This window comes from Vombatus ursinus, unplaced genomic scaffold (assembly GCF_900497805.2).
Source record: "Vombatus ursinus unplaced genomic scaffold, bare-nosed wombat genome assembly UNPS02014830.1, whole genome shotgun sequence".
NCBI lineage: Eukaryota > Metazoa > Chordata > Mammalia > Diprotodontia > Vombatidae > Vombatus > Vombatus ursinus.
This window is the reverse complement of record NW_020954608.1, coordinates 49,640,716-49,664,706: the sequence shown is the minus strand read 5'-3', so window position 1 is coordinate 49,664,706 and position 23,991 is coordinate 49,640,716. Positions and strand designations below refer to the sequence as shown.

Here is a 23,991-nt window from a genome sequence, read left to right as displayed (position 1 = left end):
TACAAAGACTCTGTTCCACCACTGTTGAGTCTACTGGTAATAAATGGTGTTCCATGGCAAGGAGATTAACAACATGAAAATACACTTCAGATTGTTATGCGGATGTTAATTTCTGAGTCTATGCTAGGACATCATTATGAACACAAACCACTGCATCTGTCAGAAACTTCACTTGATAGCATTAGGCTTGTACTTAGTTACAATATTCCAGATGGCATTAAAGAACCAATTGCTTCTTCTCAAGTTCAATGAACAAAAAACAAATTGACGAAGAAACTACTTTTTTCTTCCAACTGTGAGATTTATGAAGCCCCATGACTACTTGTATAATCATGTTTTGATCACTGACAAGAGATAGTACTCTTCTGTACAGATTATCCTTCATCTTTGATTGTATCCAGTGTGAGGGACTTACAGTGCTCACATTTACACACTCGTATATACATCTGGGAATGTTGATGCCTTAGTCATCAGGACATGATTTTTTTGGCCTCTGTAATTCTTGAAAGATCTGAAAACTCACATTGACAACATCATGGACCTTTTGCAGTATTGAAGTAAAAGGTAGATTGGTCCCAGGGTCTGAAGTGGAGGCCAATATTGCAGGCTGGAGTAAGTGGCCTTAAGCTGTGAAGGTCAAAGGATTGCAGGTGCAGGGAACCAAACAAATCATTCCATGGAACACAAGATGAATAAACTCTTTTTATTGGTCAAGATTTACTAGAAAAGGGTCCACTAGGTTAATGTATTTCCTATAGTAGATATAACCCTTTCATGCTGAAAGGACCCAAACTATCACCCCAGTCACTCCCTTTCTATTTTTCTAACTAGGAGATCTGAAAGTGCATTTGCATGTGTATAAAAAGTTCTAGCCAGGATGTCTAGGAAAGAGAAACCATAAGAAAGAGGTCACAAGTAGGGACTTCCAGGTCGGGAGAAACAGTGCTTAGAGGTAATAGTTACTAGTCAATTGTAAAACTATGCGGTAAAGAATAAGGAACATAAAGCTGGCATCAATAGAGGCAGCAGCTACTAAGTAAATACCCTGAAATTCCAGCACCAAGCTGAAGACACTAAGAGAAGAGTATGGATCAGAGCAATGGCACTGTGGTCTCCTAAGAGACAGGGATATTGGAAGAGCAAGGGAGCCATGACAAGTCACTAGATCCCTGTATAACTACCCAAGCCTAAGGAGGCCATAGAGTTCAGAGATACTAGAGCTGAATCAGGAACCATGCCATGGTCCTCTCACATTGCTGGGATCTTTCTAAGTATAGTACTGGGAATTTGTAGGCACTGTGACTGACCCTTTGGATGGGAAAATAAACTGGGCTCACCAGATGGGAGATTCTAACTAGTGTGTTGCTGAAGAAGCTCAGATGTAAGTGCCTTCTCTGTTTTTATTATATATTTTTGAAAGTCTTCCTAATTCCAAGGCCCACCCTCTTTTCATTCTATCAAGTTGCCCCTGACTGTGTTCTTTGTGCCATTAATAGATTCCATTCTATGTTTATTGTTTTGGAAGTGTAATGTCTACAAGAAGCTGGGGAACTCTTCATGAGACAGTGTCAGATTCTCACATTTTCAAGGGGAAAAAGAGCCATAGACATTATTGTTAGAGTGAAACCCACAAGACTGGACCAAATCTGTCAGTCAGAGAAGGATGTAAAGGCTTTGTTGACGTGTGAATTACATCAGTCTACCGGGAACCATAAACTTGGTGTATGAGTATGTGTATATGTATATACATACACACATACATATATATATATTCATACATATAATGATAATTGTAATTCAATATAATTAGTTTCCTTTGAATTTCCTACATGTTTTATGCATGTGAAAACATTATTCTAAGAAGGAATCACACACTTCCCCAGAATACCAAAGAGATCCTTGACGCAAATAAGGTTAAGAACCCTTGGTCTATACTTTTAATGATCAGAACCACTCTCATAACTTTCTTTGAAAAGACATTAGATTCCCATTAGATTCACTAAGCTAGTTCATTCATCTTGTCAACTAAAAGTAGTGAAAAAGTCTACTTTCCTAAATTGGTGAGGACAAGTCATTTTTTGAGAACAAAATTAAATTGACTCAACTTGAAGGTGACAAGTGTTACTGGACAACATATACTGAGATGAGTTGCCTCTGCGTCATTTTACCCAGCATTCCCAAGTATCAACTTTGAATTTCTGCTGCAGACCAGTTCTTCTAATGCAAGGAAGTGACAACTCCCTGTGCTTGTTTTACATGTTAGCACACAATCTATTATTAGATGATGCTTATAACTAGGTTCAACTGGAAACAGGAAGTTTTCTGAATAGAGAAATATGTGACATGGAGAAAGAAAGGCAAGACATTTTGCTCCTGACTTTCTAGATGTAAATTATTTTTAAAAATAATGGAAAAGCTTTATGGAAGACTGCTCCTTAGACTCCTTTTGTTTACTTTTTCCTCTTGATGGTCCAAAGACAAAATGGTACAACTGGTGAAGGGATAGGGAAATCAAAGGTTTTACTTTTCTTTGCCTACAGAACCAGCTCCTCCAAAATCACTTTTTGCAGTGAATAAGACTCAGACTTCAGTGACTCTGCTATGGGTGGAAGACGGAGTTGTTGACTTCTACAAAGTCTTTTGTCAGCAAGTTGGCTCTAACCAGGAAATAAAACTCCAGGTACTGTGCATTTCAATCTCTTCTCTGCACTTATTTTCATTACCTCAGGCATGTTACTTGAACAAGAAGACTCTCCTCTATATATTTTCAATCAACCAGAATTCAAAACCACATGTGATGATTGATCTTTTGATCTATATAATACAGATAAATAGAATATATGAAAATGTTTTTAAAATATGAGAACCAAAAGTTAGGTCTGGAGACTATTTTGCTCTTCATTCTTATCCCACGATCTCTTCTTCATGTTATGGGGAAGGAAGGAAGGGAATTGGAAGAGGAAAGGAGCATATCTATATGACAATATTGTGGAATAAAGACAAATTAAATGCTTTAAATGCCTCAGTCTGGAGAGAGGAGGCTGAGGATAGGATTAGTCTTTTAAAACAGGAAGGGTAGGGATAAGAGGCTATTTACCAATGCTATTTACCTACTCTCTTAGTATATCTACAAATCAGGGTTACTTCTTGAGGATTAAGGTGGCAAATTTGGGTCAAATAAAAGGATGTACTACTCTACACATCAATTAATAAACCAAAGTAGTGATTGAAAATGTGAGTCATGTTTTTTTAAGCTGTAGACAAATTTGTAGGCAATAGTTCCATACTGGAATATTCAGAAAAATTATCACAGAGTTAATGAATTTGGAGCTAAAAAGAACCTCAGAGATTCAATATGTTTCAAAATACATTTCTTTGAATTTGCTGTAAAAAAAAAATACAATTGCAGAATGATCTCTTAATGCCATTGTTAAAGACAGAATCCAGGGCTAAATGGATTATGACTGGACCAAGCATGTTAATTCTCATGTTGTTTTTTTTTTATGAAAAATGTCATTTCTGGGACCTTGTCTACTAGCCTCATGACAAGGTTGAACAAGAAAGGTCCTTGATTTTACATTTCATTAGTCTTTAGGGTCATCACTTTCAGGCCAAAAGCTAGGATAAAGACTCCTAAAATAGAAACTAACTCCACAGTCAAGAGAATCTTCCACACAAAGAGAAATTCAAGTGAGGCCTCAAATAGAGGTGTCAAACACTCCCCCTTTTGCCCCACAACAACCCTGAGTGCTGTCCGAGCCAGATTAAAATTAATCGGTAAACATTTAATAATAAATAAAACATAGAAAACATTACATCTTAAAACTAAGTCAGTATGGCCCAGGGGGAATCACTACAGATTAGTGGCCCCCATTTCTATGTGCTCTAGAGAAGTGAAGGAAATGAATCAACCATAGGCAATCTCTGTGAAAAATTTCAATGAGGAGTAAAGTTAGGCAATTTTCCTTGACAAGCTATCAGAACTCTCCCTCAATCAAACAGAACTCCTCTTTTTCTCCTTTTTTCTTCCTTTTCTTAGTCTTCTTCTTTTTTCTTCTTCCTTTTAACACTTCTCTCCTTAGTCTTTACCCTTGTCCTATCAACATTACCATGAGGTATTGTTTAGCCTCACTGATGGATTCTAGGGATAGAATGGTTACTACCTTTAGTGTAAATTATTCTGCAAAATCCCATTGAAATATTTATGTGAAGGAAAAGAAGTGGACTGTGGACTGGCATACAAAACAGGTTAAAGGGATATTCAGAGTTAGGATTTATTTAGTAGAATTTATAGTGGTAACCAGGACTATGGATACTCCAACCCCGGTAACATTTATATTTTAAAGACAGGGAGCCTATTCTTTCATTTTACTACCTCTTTTTTCCATGGGAAAGGTAAAGGAAAAGCAGAATGGTGAAGGACTTACTTTGTTTAGTGCACAGTCCTATGCATCTACATATTCAGTGTATTTATGAAGATGAATCCTTGGGATAGAGATATAATTTATTAGACATTTAGGAAGTTTATTTTGTTCCCTTCCTTACTTCCCCTTCTCCTCCCCATACTAAAATGTGCTCTTTTTGCTATATGCTGATTAACCAAATCTTATTTCTTACCTAACATTTCATATTCAAGTCTGCTCACCAAATAATCAGTGAGTTAATAAGCATTTATTAAGCACCTACTATGTGCCTGGCACTGGGCTAAGCACTAGAGACACAAAGAAAGGCAAATAACAGTCCCTGCTTTCAAGGAGTTTACAGTCAGGGGCAGACAACATGAAAATAACTGAGGAAACAAGAGATAGATAGATAGATAGATAGATAGATAGATAGATGGATAGATGGATGGATGGGTAGATAGAGAAATATAGATAAAGATGCACATACACACATACATATGTATTTAATAGAAAATAATTGACAAAGAGAAGGCCCTATGATTAATGGGAAAGGCTTCTCATAAAGGTGGGTTTTTAGCTGGGACTTGAAGGAGACCTGAAGAGCAAAGAGGCAGAGATGAGGAAGTTCCAGGAGTGGGAGACATTCAGGGAAAATCCAATGGATCATGTCCTTCACCCCATTGACCTTCCTTAGCACTTTGCTTTCAGAGAAAGGTGATGGAGAAGGGAGAATGACCCTGAAAATATTTCTGAGGGCTTTGACTTTCCTTGGCTTGGGTGACTGCAGATTTTTGCTTGATAGTAAAGAATGTTCTGATTCCCTGCTATTTCCAGGAATGCAGTTACTCAGTTCACCCAGTAACCAGAGTTATAGAGACATGTATTGATAGAAATTGATTCAGGCTGAGTGAAATGGATATGAAGGGTGCTAGTGCTTCCAGCATCACTGCTTTGGAAAGAACTTCTTGGGGCAGCTAGGTGGTGCAGTGAATAGAGCACTAGCCCTGAACTCAGGTAGGACCTGAGTTCAAATTCTGCCTCAGACCAAACACTTGACACTTACTAGCTGTGTGACGTGGGCAAGTCTCTTAACCCCAATTGCCTAAAAATAAAAAAAAAGAACTTCTTAAAGAAGACAATGAAGCACATTCTCTCTCTTTTTTTTTCCTCCTGCAACTCTAGGAGCCAGTTTCTGTTTTTTCTCATGTCGTGACGATCTCCAGCCTCCTGCCTGCCACTGCTTACAACTGTAGTGTAACCAGCTTCAGTCACAACAGTCCCAGTGTTCCTACATTCATAGCCATCTCCACAATGGGTAGATACATTTATAACATACGTTTTCTTTATAAACTATTTCTAGCTTTGTTTTTCCCTTGTCTTTCCAGTTGTATGCTATGTCTTTTTTCATACACTTGGATCTGAAGTGCTTTCCTTGATGTTCACAAACCTATAGTCCAAAATGTGTTTAGGTAAAATTTAGGTAAGCACTGTGGCTGCTTTGGGTTTAGAATTACCCAGCCATTATTAAACTACGGTAATATAACATTGTTAAAGCAAAACAGAGAAATTTTCTGAAATCATGAGTAGAATTGGATAGAAAAGGAATACCTAAACTAATACTTTTTTTCATTTTCATCTTCTTGGCTTATTTTTCTTTTCTTGTTTCTTAATTTCGTAGTTTTATTTTATATTCAGATTTTAAAATGTCTGAGTCAGCAAATCACTTCTAGCTTTCAAATCACTATTTATCTTATGCACAACCCAATGTAAAGATACCTGTCATTAAAACTTTTAAGATCATGATTATCACTTTTTTGTTGGTTTCATAATTACCATTTTTTATGTAATATCATTTCTATATTTATTTTCTCAGGGGTGTCAAATATGAAGCCTATGGGCCACATGTGGCCTACAACACTTCCAGTTCCCCTAAACCAGATTAAAATACAATTAACAAAATGAATTTTGAAAAAACAATAAAACAGATAAAATTATATTTTAAAACTAAATCAATATGATGTCAGCAGGGATCTTTGTGTATGTTTTAGTGGTCCCTGTTTCTATTTGAGTTAGATGCCACTGATCTATAAAAACATGGATTCATATAAAAAAGTAGATTCATATAATGTAATCTGTTGCGTATCTAATATATAACATTAGAAATACATATGAGGCAGCATAAAGTAGTGGATAGAAAATTGCTCTCAGAGCCAAAAAGACTTGGGTTCAAATCATACCTCTGATACATATTAGCTATATGACCTGAGGCAATTCATTTAATCTCTTGGTGGCCTAGACAACTCTTTAAGACTGTAATTCCATGGTAGGTGCTGATCTGTACTGGTAGAGGGGATTACCTCACCTGGAGTTCTCCAGACCAATGAATTCACAAGTTCAACTCAAAAATTATAACTGGGATATAGCAAGAGATAAACAATTAATACTGTATTTCATTGGTACCCATGTAATGATAAGAGATCTGAGGAAAGGACCCTTGCGTGGATGCTCCATAGTTATTGCAGGACACGGACAAGAGAACAACAGGATATGAATGAGTAGTATTCTGCATCATTGTAGGAATATTCCTATCAAGGACATCACAGTTTAATCAAAGCATTAAAGTATAACTATAAGAATATAAACTATAATGATGCATGTTATTTAATAGGTTTTATCTATTAAATAATATAAATTCATTCTTTTTATTAATAATTATAACATATCTATCATTTTAATAGATTTAAAAATTTATTTAATAATATAATTAGAAGAGAATTTTGTTTTTCCTCAGAGAGGGGAAATAGATAATCCTTTCATACCACCTCCTATTTGCTATATTTATGTAAGCTGTATATAAACTTAAAATCTACAACAATAAATAGCAAATTGTACAACAAGGATCTATTGCATGTTGTTATAAATGAAACATTTTCTTCTTTTTTCCCCTCACAAGATTATAAGGCAGCTAATGTATTATGTTGTTATCCCCATCCTACAGATAAGGATACTCAAACCCATGGATTTTAAATGATTTGACAAATGGCAAATCAGTAACAGTGCAGGAATTTTAATTTCAGTCTCCTAACTTCTATTCTGCTGCTTTCTGTCATGCTGCCTGACATCTCAACTAGGGCAAAGCTTTTCCCTTTCTTAGGATCCTCTAAGAGAGAAGTGGAATATAACCAACCCCTTTAGGGATCTTGTGTGCCAGCCAATTCAATGATCTCATTTTTAATGCAGGAGGAGGAGATGATTCTCTTGTGGTGGGTAATATCCTTCTGTACCCGAAGGCCTTTTGCAGGGACAAATGAACGAGGATCATTAAGTGCCTGCAGTAGTTTGGATATCAGATGGAACATTTAGAAATACATAGTCCTTGCATAAAGTATTTTGGCATTGACAGATACATTTAATCTCTTAAGCTGGGCATATGGACAACATCTAAGCCTACAGATCAACAGAATGAACTGTACTAGCAACCTGCTCATGGATTTTTCATATACTTTATTATTAATGAGAGCAGCTAGATGGCACAGTGGATAGAGTGCCATGTCTGAAGTCAGGAAGATTCATTTCCATGAGTTCAAATCCAGCCTCAGACACTTACTAATTTTGTGATCCTGGCAAGTCACTTAACTGAAAGGTTGAAATGACTCATCCAGTGAGTGTTGGAGATAGAACCAGAACCCAGGATTTCCTGGCCCTGAGGTTTGCTCTCTATTCACTATTCCTCTCTGAGGCTCAAAGAAGTATTTATGATAAGGAGGGAAAAAAGGAATTCTCTGAAACAAAAATGAAGACATACACTTTTGAGTTCATTGACTCATCAATAAATTTAGATTTTAAAAAGACAAGCCTGCCCTTGCAAAGGAGAAGAAATGCATTGAGTACTTTTAAAATGGTAAAGAAGATATAAACAAAGGACAGATAGCTGAGGAAGAATATAAAAATGTAGAACTATCTTGTAAAATAGAATTAGGAACATTAAAGCTTATGATGAACTGGGGCTAACAATGAATGTGATAAAGATAATGAAAAAATGGTGTTTTCTTAAAGCTACATTAGGAAATAAAAGAGAAAGAAGCTAGAAGAAACAATGATAGTTGACAATAGAAGTAATGATTAGGTGTAACAAGGTCAAAAAGAATTACATTCGAAGATATTAAAAGAATTGGCAGAAGTGACTGCTGACCCACTGGTAGTGAAGTTAGAAAACTCACGAAGAGTAGAAAAGGTACTATAAGACTCGAGATGTGTAAATGTTTTCCCAATCCTCAAAAAAGGGAAGAAAGTGAGGTTTGTAAACTATAGGTTCTGTAGACTTTGATCCATTACAAAAATCTAGGCATTATTATAAAGTTGGTGAGTGAACATCTAGAAAATGAAAAAAATGATTAAGAATTCAACATGATTTCATCAAAGATTGGTCATGACCTCATATCCTTTTTTAAATGAAATTACCAGACTGAAAGATCAGAGTAATGTTATAGATATAGTTTACTTTGATTTCAGCAAAGCATTTGACAACATTTCTCATGCCATTCTTGTAGACGTGTGGAAAGATATGGGCTAAACAGAAGGGTAGTGGACTCAGAACCGATTCAAGACAAAAATAGTCATTAATGGGTTAATGTCAACTTAGACATTATTAGGTCTCTACCTACCAACAAATTAGGTCTCTAATGAAGTGCTCTAGTTTCTTTTCTGGCCCTTTACTGTTTTACATCAAAAAAAATTAGTAACAGATAAAAGCTTTGTTGGAATTTGTACTAATTTTACCCATGATACAAAGCTGGGAGGGATAGCTAATACACTGACAAAATGCATTTGACAAAAATAGTATCAAAAATGATCCTGACAAGATAGAACACTGGGACAAATATGTTAAAATGAAATTTAATAGTATCAAATATAAAGTCTTATAGTAGGGGCATTTTTTTTAACAAGTAACAGTAAGTACAAGCTTGAGGAGGTATTTGAATACCTCCAGCAATATATGTGAAAAAGATCTGAGTGCCTTAATAGACTGCAAATCCAAAAAGAGTCAACAGTACAATATGGTAACCAAAAAAAGCCAATGATCTTTGAGGCTAAATTAAGAAAGACATAGTATCCTTGTTTATGGAGATGATAGTTCCTTTGTATTTTGCCATGGTCAAACCACGTTTGGAGGACTATGTTCAGTTCTGGGCATCATATTTTCAGAAAACGATTTGCAACCTCAAAAGTCCCAAGAGTCCCAGGGAAAGCAATCAGAAAGATGGAAGGCTTTGTTCATGCCATATGAAGATCTATGAAGGAACTAAAGATGTTTGTGTTGGAGAAAAAAAGATTCCTTCAACTATTTGAAGGGCAATCAGACTTGGTTGCTTGGTTCTTGGAAGTTGCACAAGGCCCAAAATTAAGGGAAAAAAACTGCAATAGTTAGAACTATTCCAAAATAGTTAGCTCAGGAGACAGAGGATTAGGTCTCTAAATTAAGGCTGGAAAGCCACTTGTTACAGAGGGATTATTTAGTCAGATATAGGTTAGATTGGTTGGCCTCTGAGGTTCTTTCCAATGCCAATATTTTGTGACTTCTTGGTTGTCCACAGATATAATGACACCCACACTTTTCAAATCCCAAGTGATCTTAGTCATGAAAGAAAAAAAATTTTAAAAAAACAGCTTTGGACCTTTGAAAAAGAAACATTAATCAATTTTTCCAGAATAATATTTATCAGCCAGGACTGATGAAATTTACTCTATGATACCATACCCTAGAAAAATTCATTGTTTGCTTAGTTGAGCCGCTTTATTCTTGAGGATAGTTAATAATAAAATCAGATTAAAAAAACAACAAAACTGTTAGTTTCTATGTGCTGAAGCCAGTGACTAACATATTCAACTTTTCTTTGTAGTTACTGAGATGAATCCCAATGTGGTAGTGATCTCAGTGCTGGCCATCCTGAGCATACTCCTGATTGGGCTGCTTCTTGTTACACTCATCATTCTCAGGAAAAAGCATCTCCAGATGGCCAGGTGAGTCCCATTTCCCACTAAGCAAAAATAGCCACTTTCTTAGTTTATTAGTTTAGTTTCATTTTTTGGTTTAATTTTCCTAGAGTATTCCTTCATAAATCATACTGCATTGGAAGTGAGAGCTGGGCAAACATTCCAACTCAAAAAATTTCAGTCATTTAACTTCTGCACTTCACAGAAACAGAATTTCTTTTCCTCAAACTGTTATTCCACTGATATTATTGCTAAGACTTACCATCATTGTAGTATTTTATTGTGTTAATGACTGATTCTATTTATGTGTTCTTAGTCTAATGAACTGAGGAGTAATGGAAGAAGAGCAATGGATAGTTTAGGTCCTGATAAATGTTGTGAAGATCAGTGCAAACTTTACAGGATAAGTAGAATTGTTCTAAAATAAAAATTTGTGAAGTTTTCTAATTGATGTCATATAATCTTTCCAATGTGAGGATCAACTTTTTAGAGTCAACATTATAGATGATATATAGGAAGGTAGAGTTTTATTATTTGATTTCAGATTGGCCATCTTTTCATCAATTAATCTTCCTGAGCCAGACAAGAATACTTCTCCAGTACCCCGTCTCTCCCCCTACATCCACCTCCAGCCCTGGAGTCTGTCTGCCTGCTGGCCACTGGCAGAGGAACTTTGTCCTGTTCATCAGAACTGTCAGAAATATAACCATAACAAAGAATGAGAATTTATAGAAATGCTCTTTGAACCTATAATTTTGAAAGCAGAAACCTGGCATTTTGGAAGTCCTGGCGATAGTCTGCATACCTAGCCACATCATCCAACAGGGTGGTACCATAATTCCTTTTCTTTAGGAGTCATCATCCTGGGGACTTTGGGGGAAGCTGAGTTAGAATGTAGGGCAGATAACCCATAGAATAAATAACAACTGATATTTATATAGTAAAATTTGCAAAGCATTTTACATTCATCTCAGGAAAACCTGACGATTTGATCTGATAGCTAAGTTATTATTCACTCAACCAACAAGCAAGAATTTACTTTGTGTAAGTTCCAGCTCTATTCTTGAGACTGTAATTGATTTTAAAAAAGAAGAAAATTCTAGCAATTTATTTCACCTTCTGAAAATTTTATTGTTAAAGGTTAGAGACAGAATATAAAAAGTAGTAGGCAAATTATTTATCACTACCTATATGAGAATAGTAGAAAAAAGAACACATACCTTTTAAATGCATTTTTTATTTGTGATACTAAATATGGCCATGAATCAGTAGAGGTGGCTGTGCTCTCCTCACCTCTCCTTCCCAACTGAAAATGGACAGAATCCTCACAGAAAATGCCTACTGGGCCAATACAGTGGTAGGACTCTCTGTCCAGTTCCCAGTCTTCTTCCTTTCCACCACCCTTGTCTAACTTCAAGGGGTCAAGGAAGGGCCTGCTTCTTTTAATGAACTCTACCAACAGTTATAATAATGGAAGTTTAGACTCTCCAGTCATAGGGAAGTGAATTTCCTTTATAAAATTCTGCTTTTGAGAGCTTAAAAATGTTGTAATAAAAATATCAGATAAATGGTTCATAAGCATGTCCCTAGTCAGAGAGATTTTCTTATACTAGAAAGGAATTGGGATGTCTCAAGTAGAAGCTTTCTTCCTAGTGAATTTCCTGAACTACCAGAACTTCTCACCACACCCTTGTGCCACAAATAAACCCAAAAAAGTACATATCCCAGTTGACCTCAGTTGTTTGTGAGAAGTAAAACTAGGTCAATTAAAAAACAAGAAACAACTTAAGCAGAGTAAAGGAACATGCTTAGTAATAGGGGCTGTTTGCACCTAGCTAAAGAGAGAAAGGGAGAAGTAGACTAGTCTAATTAAAAATATTCCCTGCAAGTCATCTCTAAGTTCCTGAAACTTTAGCCATCTGGGTGAGTTGCCAAGATTGATCAGAGTAGTCTGTACTCATTGTTGTCCCTTCTTGTGGGCCTGGGAAGGAAAACACCATCTCCACCACTACTCTTAGTGTGTCCCTGTTAAATTACTCTTAGCCTGTCACTCCCCAAAGCTCTGTGCCTACTCTGGCTTCTTGTATTTCATGAAGTCATTCCCCAGCCCTCAATCCCAGATGATGTTTTCTCTAATTTCCCCCTGCCCCAGAGTGGGTAGGAAAGGGATCCTGCATATTACATTTCCCAGATTTTTGGGGGAAATTCACAATTGCCTTTGAGATTTATGGTACCAGCCCTACTATGGGGTGTTATCATGATTCTCTGGATTGTACACTTCCAGAATTATTTTTGAACACTTTTTCTATTTTGTGGCTTTCTTTTATAACACAGCTTGGTGAATAGGACTTTTTTCATTATAGAGTAGATTGCTATTGTAATAGAAAAGCAGAGAGTAGTTTGCTACTTTAGATAACCTCAGCTTGGGTATTGAGTACATTTGGAGCACCAGAGGGTGAGAAAGAGTTTGAAGAATGGTCTCTGTCTGAAGGAAATGAAGAAAATAGACACCACAAAAGACTGAGGGAAAAAAAAAAACTATTGGTGTCTTTTTAACTAAAACTGTGGTATCATAAAATGCTTGTACAATTTAAGATTTAAGTCATTAGAGTTACTTTCTGTTGGCTTTGTATGTATCATGTGAAGGTGTAAATGATTTAAGTTTTCACTCAAATGGGGAATCCTTTTGATTTTCAGGTTTTGTGATTTCAGGTTTCTTTGTATCAGTGATGTACTGCTCACCAGAGTGTACTCTCAAGAGCTTTTTTGTGATCCAGTTTTACATTACTCAAGTGACCCATCATTTTCCTTAAGAAATTCCTGTACAATCTAGTACATGTGTTAGTTCAGATGCATCTGTTTGGTTACAGTTCAGTGGCCCAGCAGTCAATCCCCTCCTCCCTCTTTCATTTTAGATTTTCCATGTATTTGACAGCACTGGTCTTATTTCATTCAACCAGCTGTTAGTCGGTACAATAAATCTTACAAATACAAAACAGGAAACAGGCTAGATCATAACACAATGGAAAATCTTTTGGGGGGGAATTTAACAGGTTGCAAATGCAATAGTACAAAATAACAATTTAGCATACATATAAAATCAGTAAAATATAAGCCACAAAAAGAACTATTGGGAGGACCTCACCATCTTCTATTTGGATGTCCATTGCAAAGTGTGCTTTAAGAAGAAATTGTCTAAAGATGGTAAGGTTGTTCATTTGTTCCTATATACAGACAACATTGTGCTTATTACCATAATTCTGGAGTACTGTGCAGATGCCTAATTTAGATCCATAATCACTCAGAAGTGGGAACACTTCCCTTTTCATGTCTTTCGTACAGGCTTAACTGTACACCCAGGAAAAACCAAATGGTTGAAGAATGCCTGTTATTGTTCAGGCTGCAGTTGAACAGACAACCCATATTGCTCATCCATTAGTACATATATCTTGGTCAGACATTTGACATGGGCTCAGAATTGAGCTGAAAGGAGCATGTGTAGACTCCCTTGAGGATATTATTCATTGATTTTAAATGATCCTCAGCTTTCTCCTGAAACAAAACCCCAAGTTTTTAGCAACAATGTTCTCGTAGTGATGTTCTGTGAATGTGCTTCATGGAATACTGCAGTCTCCAAAAGCTTAAAGTTGAGAATCACCCTGGCATGCATTCCATCCTCATTTTTAGATTTCAGAACCTTTATCTTTCTTCCAGTTACACCCTTCTTCTTTTGTGCCTTTCCTCACACTCCTCACTGAAAATAATTTTTTTCTTCCCTAAATATTCCATAAGAACTTTGATTGGCTCTCTTTTCTTTAACAACAAAAACAATAATATGTACACAGCTCTTTGAAGTTTGCAAAAACACTTTGCATATGTTATCTCTTTTCAGACTTAAAACAACTCTATAAAGTCAGTGTCACAAGTATTATCTTAGTTTTACAAAAACGGAGGGACTTGTTCAAAGTCACACAGCTGGTAGATGCTAAACTGGATTTGAACTCAGGTCTTCCTGAGTCCAGGCCCAGCGCTCTATGCACTGTTCTACCTAAAGGTTAAACTGAAAAGCATCCAGAGGAGTGTGACTAGGATGAAGAAGGGCCTGGAAATTAGGCCACATGAAGATTAACTAAGGAATTAGGGATGTTTGGAGAAGAGAAGACACATCTCCATGATAATCGTTTTAGGTATTTGAAGGACTACCAAATGGAAGAAGGATTAGGTTTGTTTTTCTTGACTCCAAAAAGTCAAGAGAAATGAAAGGAAGTCATTAAAAAAAGGGGCAATTAAGCTTGATATAAGGAGAAACATTCTAACATCTGAAACTGCTCTGTTGCAATGTGTTCCCTGTTCAAGCAAAGAAAGGCTTGAGTGGCCACTTGGTAGGGATGCTCCAGAAGGGATTCTCATTGGAGTTTGACTTGGACTTAGTGTCCCCCATGTTCCCTTTCCACTCTGAGCTTTTGTAACTAGGTGCTCTCCAAGGTAGAACTCCAGCTAGAAGGCCTATGACCCCGTGAGTCAAGAAGCGAAGGACTCAAGGCCCAACGAAGGAAGTTTGTTTATATTCCTTTGAATCTCCGTGGCAGATCAAATGCTCCAGAGTTTACAGGGGGACTCAGCATAGTCCTTCTCATGGAAATTTTGAAGAATGTTTACTGCAGTTAGTTTTAAGGATTTTATTTTTCAGGATCATATGAAAACCATGTAGAAGGAACTCAAAACAGATGGCTATGATTCTATCCAATTTGATTTTGTTATTCTGTGAAATGGTTGATGTTTTGCTTTTCCATTACAACTTACATTAGCTGATTTTTGTTGTTTCTAGCTCCCCACCTCCAATGTTGTTCAAATAAAGAATCTGTCTCAGAGCAGTATTGTGCCAAGCACTGGCAAGCAGTAACCTTGACTATTTGGTTCTTTTCAAACAGAGAATGTGGAGCTGGAACGTTTGTCAACTTCGCTTCCTTAGAAAGAGATGGAAAGCTTCCCTACAACTGGTGAGTATTAATTTGGAACCCCACTTTAGGAAAGTGTTCCAAGAGCCCCATTTCACTTTGAAGCATTGTACTTGATTTTGATTATAAAATTGCAGATGATAATGACCTCTTATTATTGCTATGACTTCCTAATTGAAATTATTTCAATTCAGTTTCACAAATATAAGATGGAAGCCCAGAGGCTACCTAGTCCAAGTTCTTTTACAGATAAGGAAACTGAGGCCCAGGAAGGATAAGTGGCATGCCCAAGGTTATTAGAAGTAGGACTCGAGGTGAGGTCCTCTGACTCTTTATCACTGTATCAGGCACTCTGATACATGTTATGACACATACAAATCTGCATTAGTTAGAATCCCTACCTATGAGAAACACACTAAGTAGTAGCAGCTTTACGATGATATATATGTAGACATTTAGCATCAAACCACCAAATGAATAAAATAGTCACACAAATAACAGATCACCTAGCTGCCACGTGGGTTTAAATAAAGGCCCTAGACAAATGATGAGCAAATGAGTGGAGGTTTGAGGTGCTTTATTCTCAAAGAAGGTTGAGAAGGAAGGAATGTAAACTCCAATCCCAGGTAGCTGTGCATGGCACAGCAATACTTCTATTCAAAGCCCAGCTTTCACTGCCTTCTGAGTATGAGCTGCTACTCTTGTTACAATATTAAATATAAGTTTAGTACCCAGGGTCCATAGTTCTATCCTTGGCAAATTGTCCAGGCAACACACTGGACCAGGAGTCAAGAAGACCTGAGTTCAAATCTGGCCTCAGACACTTACTAACTGTGTGACCATAGGCAAATCACTTAACGTCTGTCTGCCTCAGTTTCTTCATCTGTAAAATAGGAATCATAATAACATCTACCTCCCAGAGTTAAGATAAAAAAAGAAGATAAAAGGAGATATTTGTAAAAAGCAGTTTGCAAACCCTAAAGCATGACATAAATGCTAGTTTATTATTATTATTATTATTATTATTATTATTATTAATTTATCATTATTGTATCCAAACAAGAAAATTCCCATGGTAACTTATGGACTTTTTTCTTTTTGTTGTCTGGGTGCCCCCAACCTCTAATATAGGCACATCTGAAGGAATAGAAAAAGCCTCAGACACATTTCAAAGGATGTAGTTTTCATGTTCCTTGTTACACGAAGTCATAATCTCCAAACCTTTGTTGTGCTCTCTATCCAAGACCTCAGGTGGCTCGCTAAACAGACCAACATACAGAGCTTCAGCAGGGAAAAGACACAGCAAACTCTCAGGGAAAATCATTAAGGTGCCCCAGAATCTCAGGGCTGCACTGCTATTCCACAGAGAAAAACCCTGGCTTTCTCTTTCCCTCTTCTCTTTCTCTCTCCCTTCTTTTAGGATACTCAGTCCTTGCAACCAGATTACAGGGGCCAGTTTAGGAAAAACAGCTAAGAAGTTCTGATTTTCCTGGCTTTTGTGCTCTGCCAGCAAGAAGCCTCAGAGTGGGAGAGAATCTAGGGTTCTCATCCCTTGGCAACAACTCCCACCTTGCTGTCTCTACAAATCAACTGCTTTGTCTCTCTGATTGTTTTAATTGTATCATCCTTCCCTGAAAGAGGAAAGATGATTTTATCTATTCTCTTTTCTGTTGGGGGATGACAGCTAGTACCAGTAAAGGCGTTTCATTGCATACTACACTGGACCACAGCTGGTCCATTGCCTTCTCTTAGTTAGTCCCTGTATATCAGAAAAGACCTTTGTGGTTCACCTCAACACAATATGTATGGCGCTCTTTGTCCTCGATTTTAATCAATCTTCTTTCCTGTACCTCAGATGAAAGGCTAGTCAGTCATTCCAACCGTCCCTACTCTTGCCTTTACACTGAACTCCTTTAGGGTTCCACCTTTATACAACTCTTTTATGATTCTGTCTCAAGGGGTGAACTGATAGTTCTTGAACCTTCTTCTCTATGAAGGCTTCTCTTTCTACAATAGAGGCGTGAATCTGAAAGTCATATTCCCCAAAAGCATCTCTTTACCCATGTCAGAAGAGTCTCTTGGCCTGCCATATTCGTGGCAAGGAAGATGGTATTCAATTTCTTCTGCCAACTTTCTTGATTCAAGTAAAACTACAGCTTCTGTGTTGGGGCCTTGGAAGGGGTGGAAGATTTATCTCTAATCCAAGATAATTGAAGGCCAATCCAGACAGAGATTTTACTGTCGGAGAAACTGAAAGGTGAACACTATTCCTGAGAGATTATTTGAGTTCTCCTATCTATCAGACCACACCAACCCTTCTCCCCAAGGACCTGTCTCATGTATGCAGTGATATTTTGCTAAATCTTCCTCCAGAGTGGCCTGCCTTCCACTGTCCACTCATGAAGCTTCTGGTCATACAATTTCCTTGAATTCATCTCTTCTTCCATGGTTTCAGACAAAATTTCTTTTTGGGTATCACAAGTAGATGTGCCTTAATCTATATATCTGTGAATCCCTTCCCTATTGTCTCTAGGGAAAAAAAAACCATAAAATCTTCTGTTTGACTTTTAAAACCTTTTATGGCTTTGCTCTTCCTATGTTTAAAGTTATTTTATACTTCCTTCCACATACTTTATATTGCAGTGATACTGGCCTATTTGCTGCTCCTTACACAACAACATATTTCCCACCTGTATCTATTCACTGGCTGTTCTCCATGCTTGGAATGTTCTCCCTTCCCACATCTGCTTCATAGTTCCTTGACTTCCTTCAAGACTCAGGTGTAATTCCACCTTCTTTATGAGCTCTTTCATGGTCTTATCCCACCTTTCCCCCACTTCCATACTGCCCCACCAGATGCCAATATCTCCATCTCTGAGATTAATTTTTGTTTACTTTATTTATACGTTGTCTGCATCTAGTTATTTACATATTGTTTCCCCCAATAGGATGTAAGTTCCCTGAAGGCAGCGACTATCTTTGCCTTTCTTTTTATCTCCAACGTTTTAGTACAATGCCTGGCACATAGTACGTGCTTAATAAATCCTTGCTGATTGATTAAAACTCATTTTTTTCTTAAATTCACTGCTTCTCTTATACTCTTATTTGATCAATCCAACAACTTTCTGAGGTAGATGTAGTTATTATCCCCACTTTATAGATAAGGAAATGGAAGCTGAAAGATGCAAGTGATTTGCCCACCCACAGTCAGATGGTTAATAAGTGTTTGAAGATTTGAACTCAGGACTTCATGACTCCATCTCTGAAACCCCTGTATGGGGTGAATTTAGAAACCTTGTTCTGAAGTTTTGGTTATCCTTCCATTTACAGGCAATTTTAGAAAAAAAAATTGTGCCATCATTAGGGCTCTGAGCAGCAGCTACTACCTTCCTACTTCTTCCTGCCACCCCCCCCCCCATTTCCCATTGTCTTGTTTTTCTCATTTTGGTAAGGTGGGAAAGGGAGCTGATTTCCTACCTAAGGAAACTATGATAAGAGTTTCAATGGATTGAAACTGCATTAGAACAAGTATATTAAAACAAGTCTTACTCTGATGATGAAGATGCACAGAGGCCAAGCTAATTGACTAAGTTGGCAGAACTGCTAATTTATTACAAAATATTAAACAAATTTCACTTATTTGATATCATTCTGAGTATTTAAGCAATTAGTGATGCAAAATATATATTTAAAAATTGGCCCTAAGCTCAGATAGGTCAGAATCCTATACTAAATAGTTAAATTAATTGAGAATTTATTGTATTAAATATAAGTTTTTCTTAAAATAAAAAGGATCTTTTTTTTTTACAAAAAAGTTAATACAGAAACCACTTACTCTTCTGAGTAAGACAATGAGTTGCACTGAGTTGCCATATGTCCTTATCAAATTTCGCTGTCATGTTTGATTATTCTACTGTGCTGAAATGAAAGACTGAAAATCCTCCTAAGCAGTCACAAGTGAAAGTGTAGCCAAACACTTGATCTATTCACACAAATCTCCTAGTAACATAATAAACAACTATTTGAGGGGACACCCAGCTTAAAAACCTACTAGTATCAGTATACAGGCTTTCACATTCCTCCCTCCCCACAATAAAAATTTCAAAACCATCAAGGTAAAAATGATGTTAAATTTACTTTCCTGAAAGGACCTTCTCCCATTTAATAAGTTTTTACAAGGATGTCATGTTATGTAATGTCAATTAGCCAAACTATCAGGTTCTAGCCAAATTATTCTGCCTTCTGCATGTGTTTTTTTTTTCATTTTCTTAAATGAACCTCATAAATTGTGTTCTTCAGACCTGTGTATGGACTAAACGCGGTCTACGTATGTTACAGAATATGTTACAAGCAACATAGAATTTACCCTCCCACCCCTCAGCTCCCAAGACCTTTCTATACAACTCAGTTCTATGGTTCTGCAAGGGTAGGAGGATTAAAGAAAATAATCACGGGTCTATTATATAATTATAATAATAATTAAGTGACCAGGTAGCTTTTTTACTAAGAAGTGATAATCATCTCAGTGAAGATTTGTTATAACAAATCCTGCCAAGTGAATGCACTTTTGTTTTTCTGTCCCTAGCACCCAACTCAATGCCTTATACATAGAAGGTGATAAATATGATTATTGAATTGAACTTGAATTTGAATTTTGAAAGGCAGCATGGTATGATTTAAAAAGCATTGAACTAGGAGACAGATTCAACCTCACAGCTTTATGACCATGTACTAGCCTCTTAACATCTTTGGGCTTCAGTTTCCCCATTTGCAAAATAGGAGCAATAGTACTTGCTCCTCACTGGATCGTAATAGAGTCAGCACTTTCTGTAACATTCAAGTGCTACATAAATGTGAATTATTTTTACTGAGACTTTAAAGTGTCAATATTTGTTTCCCAATGTACTGCTTAGAATAGAAATAACCATAATACCATTTTTTAGCTGATGCTAAAAAAATGTTTTTATTAGTAATTTTGGAATTTGAATTTGGACTCCAACCAAGCATTTAGAATCAACTTTTAACTTAGAACAATAAAAAGGAAGTCGTTTTACTTCTACACTGCTGGATATCACACATTAGGTGGGAACATCTTCATCCGAGTATACACAAACAGATTTCAATGGGTCTGTGAACTCGAGTAGGAAAAAAAATTAGACTAAAGATGAACTGCCAGTCAGGAAGCACTGATACCTGATACCATATCATACTTGATGTTGAGACTAAATAAAAGATTCATTTAAACCCAGACTTCTGCATGAATCATTTTACTCATTGATTTCAAACTACTTGTAATTTCAGAAAGAAGAATTTAAAACCAAACTCCTTCCACTTAGTTGGACTTGAAATAGTGTAGTTTTATAGAAATGTGACCTAAAACATTTTCTTTACTAGGAAAGACACATTCATGCAAAGCAAAGGACATTTTATCAAACAGCTTGGCAAAAATAACTGATACGAAGATTCCCTCTAATACTCAGAGGAGTACATTTCTTCATAGGTTATCACAGTGGGTGGGGGGGATGGCATACAGAGATAACTCTTGCATACAGGCCTGAAGGAGAATGTATAATCACACACACAAGATGGAACACTCAAAGGAAAATACATGTTCCCAGGGCATATGCATTGCTGGGGAAACTCATGCTTCTGACTTGCAGAGCCACGGATGACCTCTGATGATGTCATCATGACACTCTCACCTGATCATTGTGAATTCACTGGTACAGAGGTGTGCTGGTAAATCAGAATCAATAAACATTTATTAAGTGCTGTGTGCTAGGCACTGTGCTAAGTTCTGGGGATGCAAAGAAAGGCATAAGACAATCCCTGCCCTCAAGAAGCTTACAATCTAACGAAAGAGATCACACACACACACACACACACACACACACACACACACACACAGAAGTTGTAAAGATGGAGTGTGTACCCAGCATGGGGCAGGATGAAGTCCTGCAACTGGGTTGAGAAATGATCTGAGGATATATGAGTTACCGAGTTGATTTCATCTTGTAGACTGACAAGTTTCTGAAGATCGTGAATGTTTTAATGACTGGCTATCTGAAAAAAAAAAGTATGCATGACACAGTGTTAAGCTCAATTTGCATTATTAACATTTTCTCCATCACTTTCTTAAGTATAGAGTCTAGACTTAACAAGGCAATGGATCAAGCCTTGATTTGTAGTGTTTGCTGATTCCCAAGGTGTAAATGCTCACACTGAAAACTTAACAATCTGAGCCAGTTGAAGCTGGCATGCCCTTGATATACCTCATTCTCTCTGCTGTTCCCTGCTGGATGTCACAGTGTCTTTGCTGCTCTCTACTGCATGTCGCATCATGTCTCTGCCGGACATCTCTAGTGTTCCATAACTGCAGTGTTCACTGTGCTGCTCTCTGCTACCATCTGCTGGTCTTCAGCTACACCGTCTCTTCAATGTCATCTGCTCCTCTGCCACCATCTTCTGGGGTGCAGTTGCCAGGAAGCCTCTTCCCTGACAAGGAAGGGGCAAGATCTTTTTTAGCTCATGTAGCCTAAGGCCATGACAGCTGCACCAATCCAAGCAGCTGGAAAAAACCAGCAGAAATCCTAGGCCAAGATTGCTTATCCTTCCGACTTAGAAAACTCCCTTTAATCACTGCCAAATCCCTGTAAATCCGTGTTCCTAAAAAAAAAAAAAAAAACATTTCAGGGACCTTACCCCCAAAATCACAAAGAAGCAATGTGGGTACAGAGCATTTAAGTTCCCTTTAGTTCCCTGGATGACATGCAAATAAACCTCAGAGTAAGGATAAAGGAGCTAGGTGAAACTGGAAGAGCTCTCAGTCTCTGCCTTTACTGTGCATCCCTCTTAGCAGCATAATCTCTGATCTTTGTTCAGAGTGGCTGCCAAAGAGGCAACCTGAGTGGTCTGCCTATATCTTAAAATAAGATTGTGCATTCCATTATTCAATCATTTATTTAACAAACATTTACTAAACAAAGTGTACTATACTTTCCCGGGTGAAGGATAAAATTTAGCTAAGACAGTTCCTGCCAACACAGAAGTTCATTCTTATATCAGTATTTTTAGAGGGACAATTTTCAATGCCTAATGAAAAATATGAGCATTATTTCACTAAACGTAACATGTAACCACCATGCAAGAAGCTAATTATCACAAACTAAGTCTACCTAATGACCATAAGATCATGCATAGATTATTTACCAGAGTTAACATATAAACCTTTATATCTGAAATTCCGTAGGATACTTAATTTTAATAATACAATTATCTGCCATTTGAATATGTCTATTAGCTAACTGATCTCTGTTTTATGTTTACATTACTAACATCTTGCTTTTTCATCTCCACATCTATTATCTATTAATGCTCACAGGCGTAGGAGTATATTTGCTTTCCTAACTCTGCTACCCTCATGTCTTTGGACTGATTATCTTTTGGCATTTTATATTAACCCCTGGTAAGTGATGTTTTTACTGTTTTCCTTATGCAATGTGTGAATAATGTTAGCTTCTTAATAAATAAAAGGGGTTATAAAATTTATTTAACTTGTTGAAAGTATCTAAAATGCTTTTTCATGGACTAAAATTGAATTAAGGCAGTCAATGGGGCTAAAATGCTATCATTTTTATCATTTATATTTGTTTATCAAACTTCTTTTATGATTCCTTTTTCTTTTGGTTACCTCATCTTTGACCCACCCATTTAATGTCTTGCCATACACCTTTCATCTTTGTAAATATGTTTTCCCTTTTTCTTATTTCTTTGGTCCATCAGGAGGCTTCATATCCCAGAAAAGACAAGTATGCACTCATAAACTGTAGTAAAATCAGAATACTCCAAACACACTCTCCTTAATTCAGCTTAATTCACTAAACATTTATTAATTACTTATTATTTTCAAAATACTGTGTCAAACTTGGGGAATTAAAAGTTTGACACAGTATGGGACCTGCTCTCAGGACCTATAGGAGTTTATGATCTAATAGAGTGAAAGGACTGATTATTATTCAGGGAACCAGGCAGCAAAGTGCTACAACAACCTGAGAAAAGTAAGGTCATTTTTGCTGGCTTGGGGTGGATATTGAGAGGAAGAGGAAAAAAGAAGGAAATGGAATTTAAATGATCCCTTGATGGAAGAGAGAGACTTCAAAAATGGAGATGAGGGAGGCTATTCCAAGTATGGGGGTGTGCAAATACATAAGGAAAGAATGAGAACAGAGGATGTAGAAGAGCCAGGTTTGGTTGAAATGTTCAATTCAACAAGCATTGATTAAATGCCTAGTATTTGCCAAGCACTGTGGATACAACACAAATACACACACACACACACACACACACACACACACACACACACACACACACCAGCCTGCTGTCAAAGATCTTATGTTCTATTAGAGTAACACTTATGTAGATAAATAGATAAAAGACATGCGAAATAAAGACAAAACAATTTCATATGGGGTACCAACAACCAGAGCTATTAGGAATACCATCTAGAATGAAGTAGTTGAGACTTGAAGGGAGCTAGGGATTTCAAGAGGTGGCGGTGAGGAGGGAGAGTATTCCAGGAATGGAGGACAGCCTATGCAAAGGCATGGGAAAAAATATGGAATGTCACTTATGGGAAA

At 37.0% G+C, this 23,991-nt stretch overlaps 1 protein-coding gene across 2 annotated transcripts in view; it reads left to right on the top strand.

Moving 5' to 3' along the window:
• The window catches only part of PTPRO (protein tyrosine phosphatase, receptor type O), a 200,363-nt gene that overhangs the window by 128,833 nt on the left and 47,539 nt on the right, over positions 1-23,991 (top strand). Inside the window, exons 13-17 of one of the 2 annotated variants that reach the window (XM_027838702.1) lie at positions 2,541-2,680; positions 5,586-5,718; positions 10,304-10,424; positions 15,329-15,397; positions 22,737-22,820. In XM_027838702.1, the coding sequence (XP_027694503.1) occupies positions 2,541-2,680; positions 5,586-5,718; positions 10,304-10,424; positions 15,329-15,397; positions 22,737-22,820 (547 nt within the window). Of the gene's footprint in view, positions 1-2,521; positions 2,681-5,585; positions 5,719-10,303; positions 10,425-15,328; positions 15,398-22,736; positions 22,821-23,991 lie in introns of those variants that run through there. The other variant, XM_027838703.1, reaches the window with a different exon arrangement.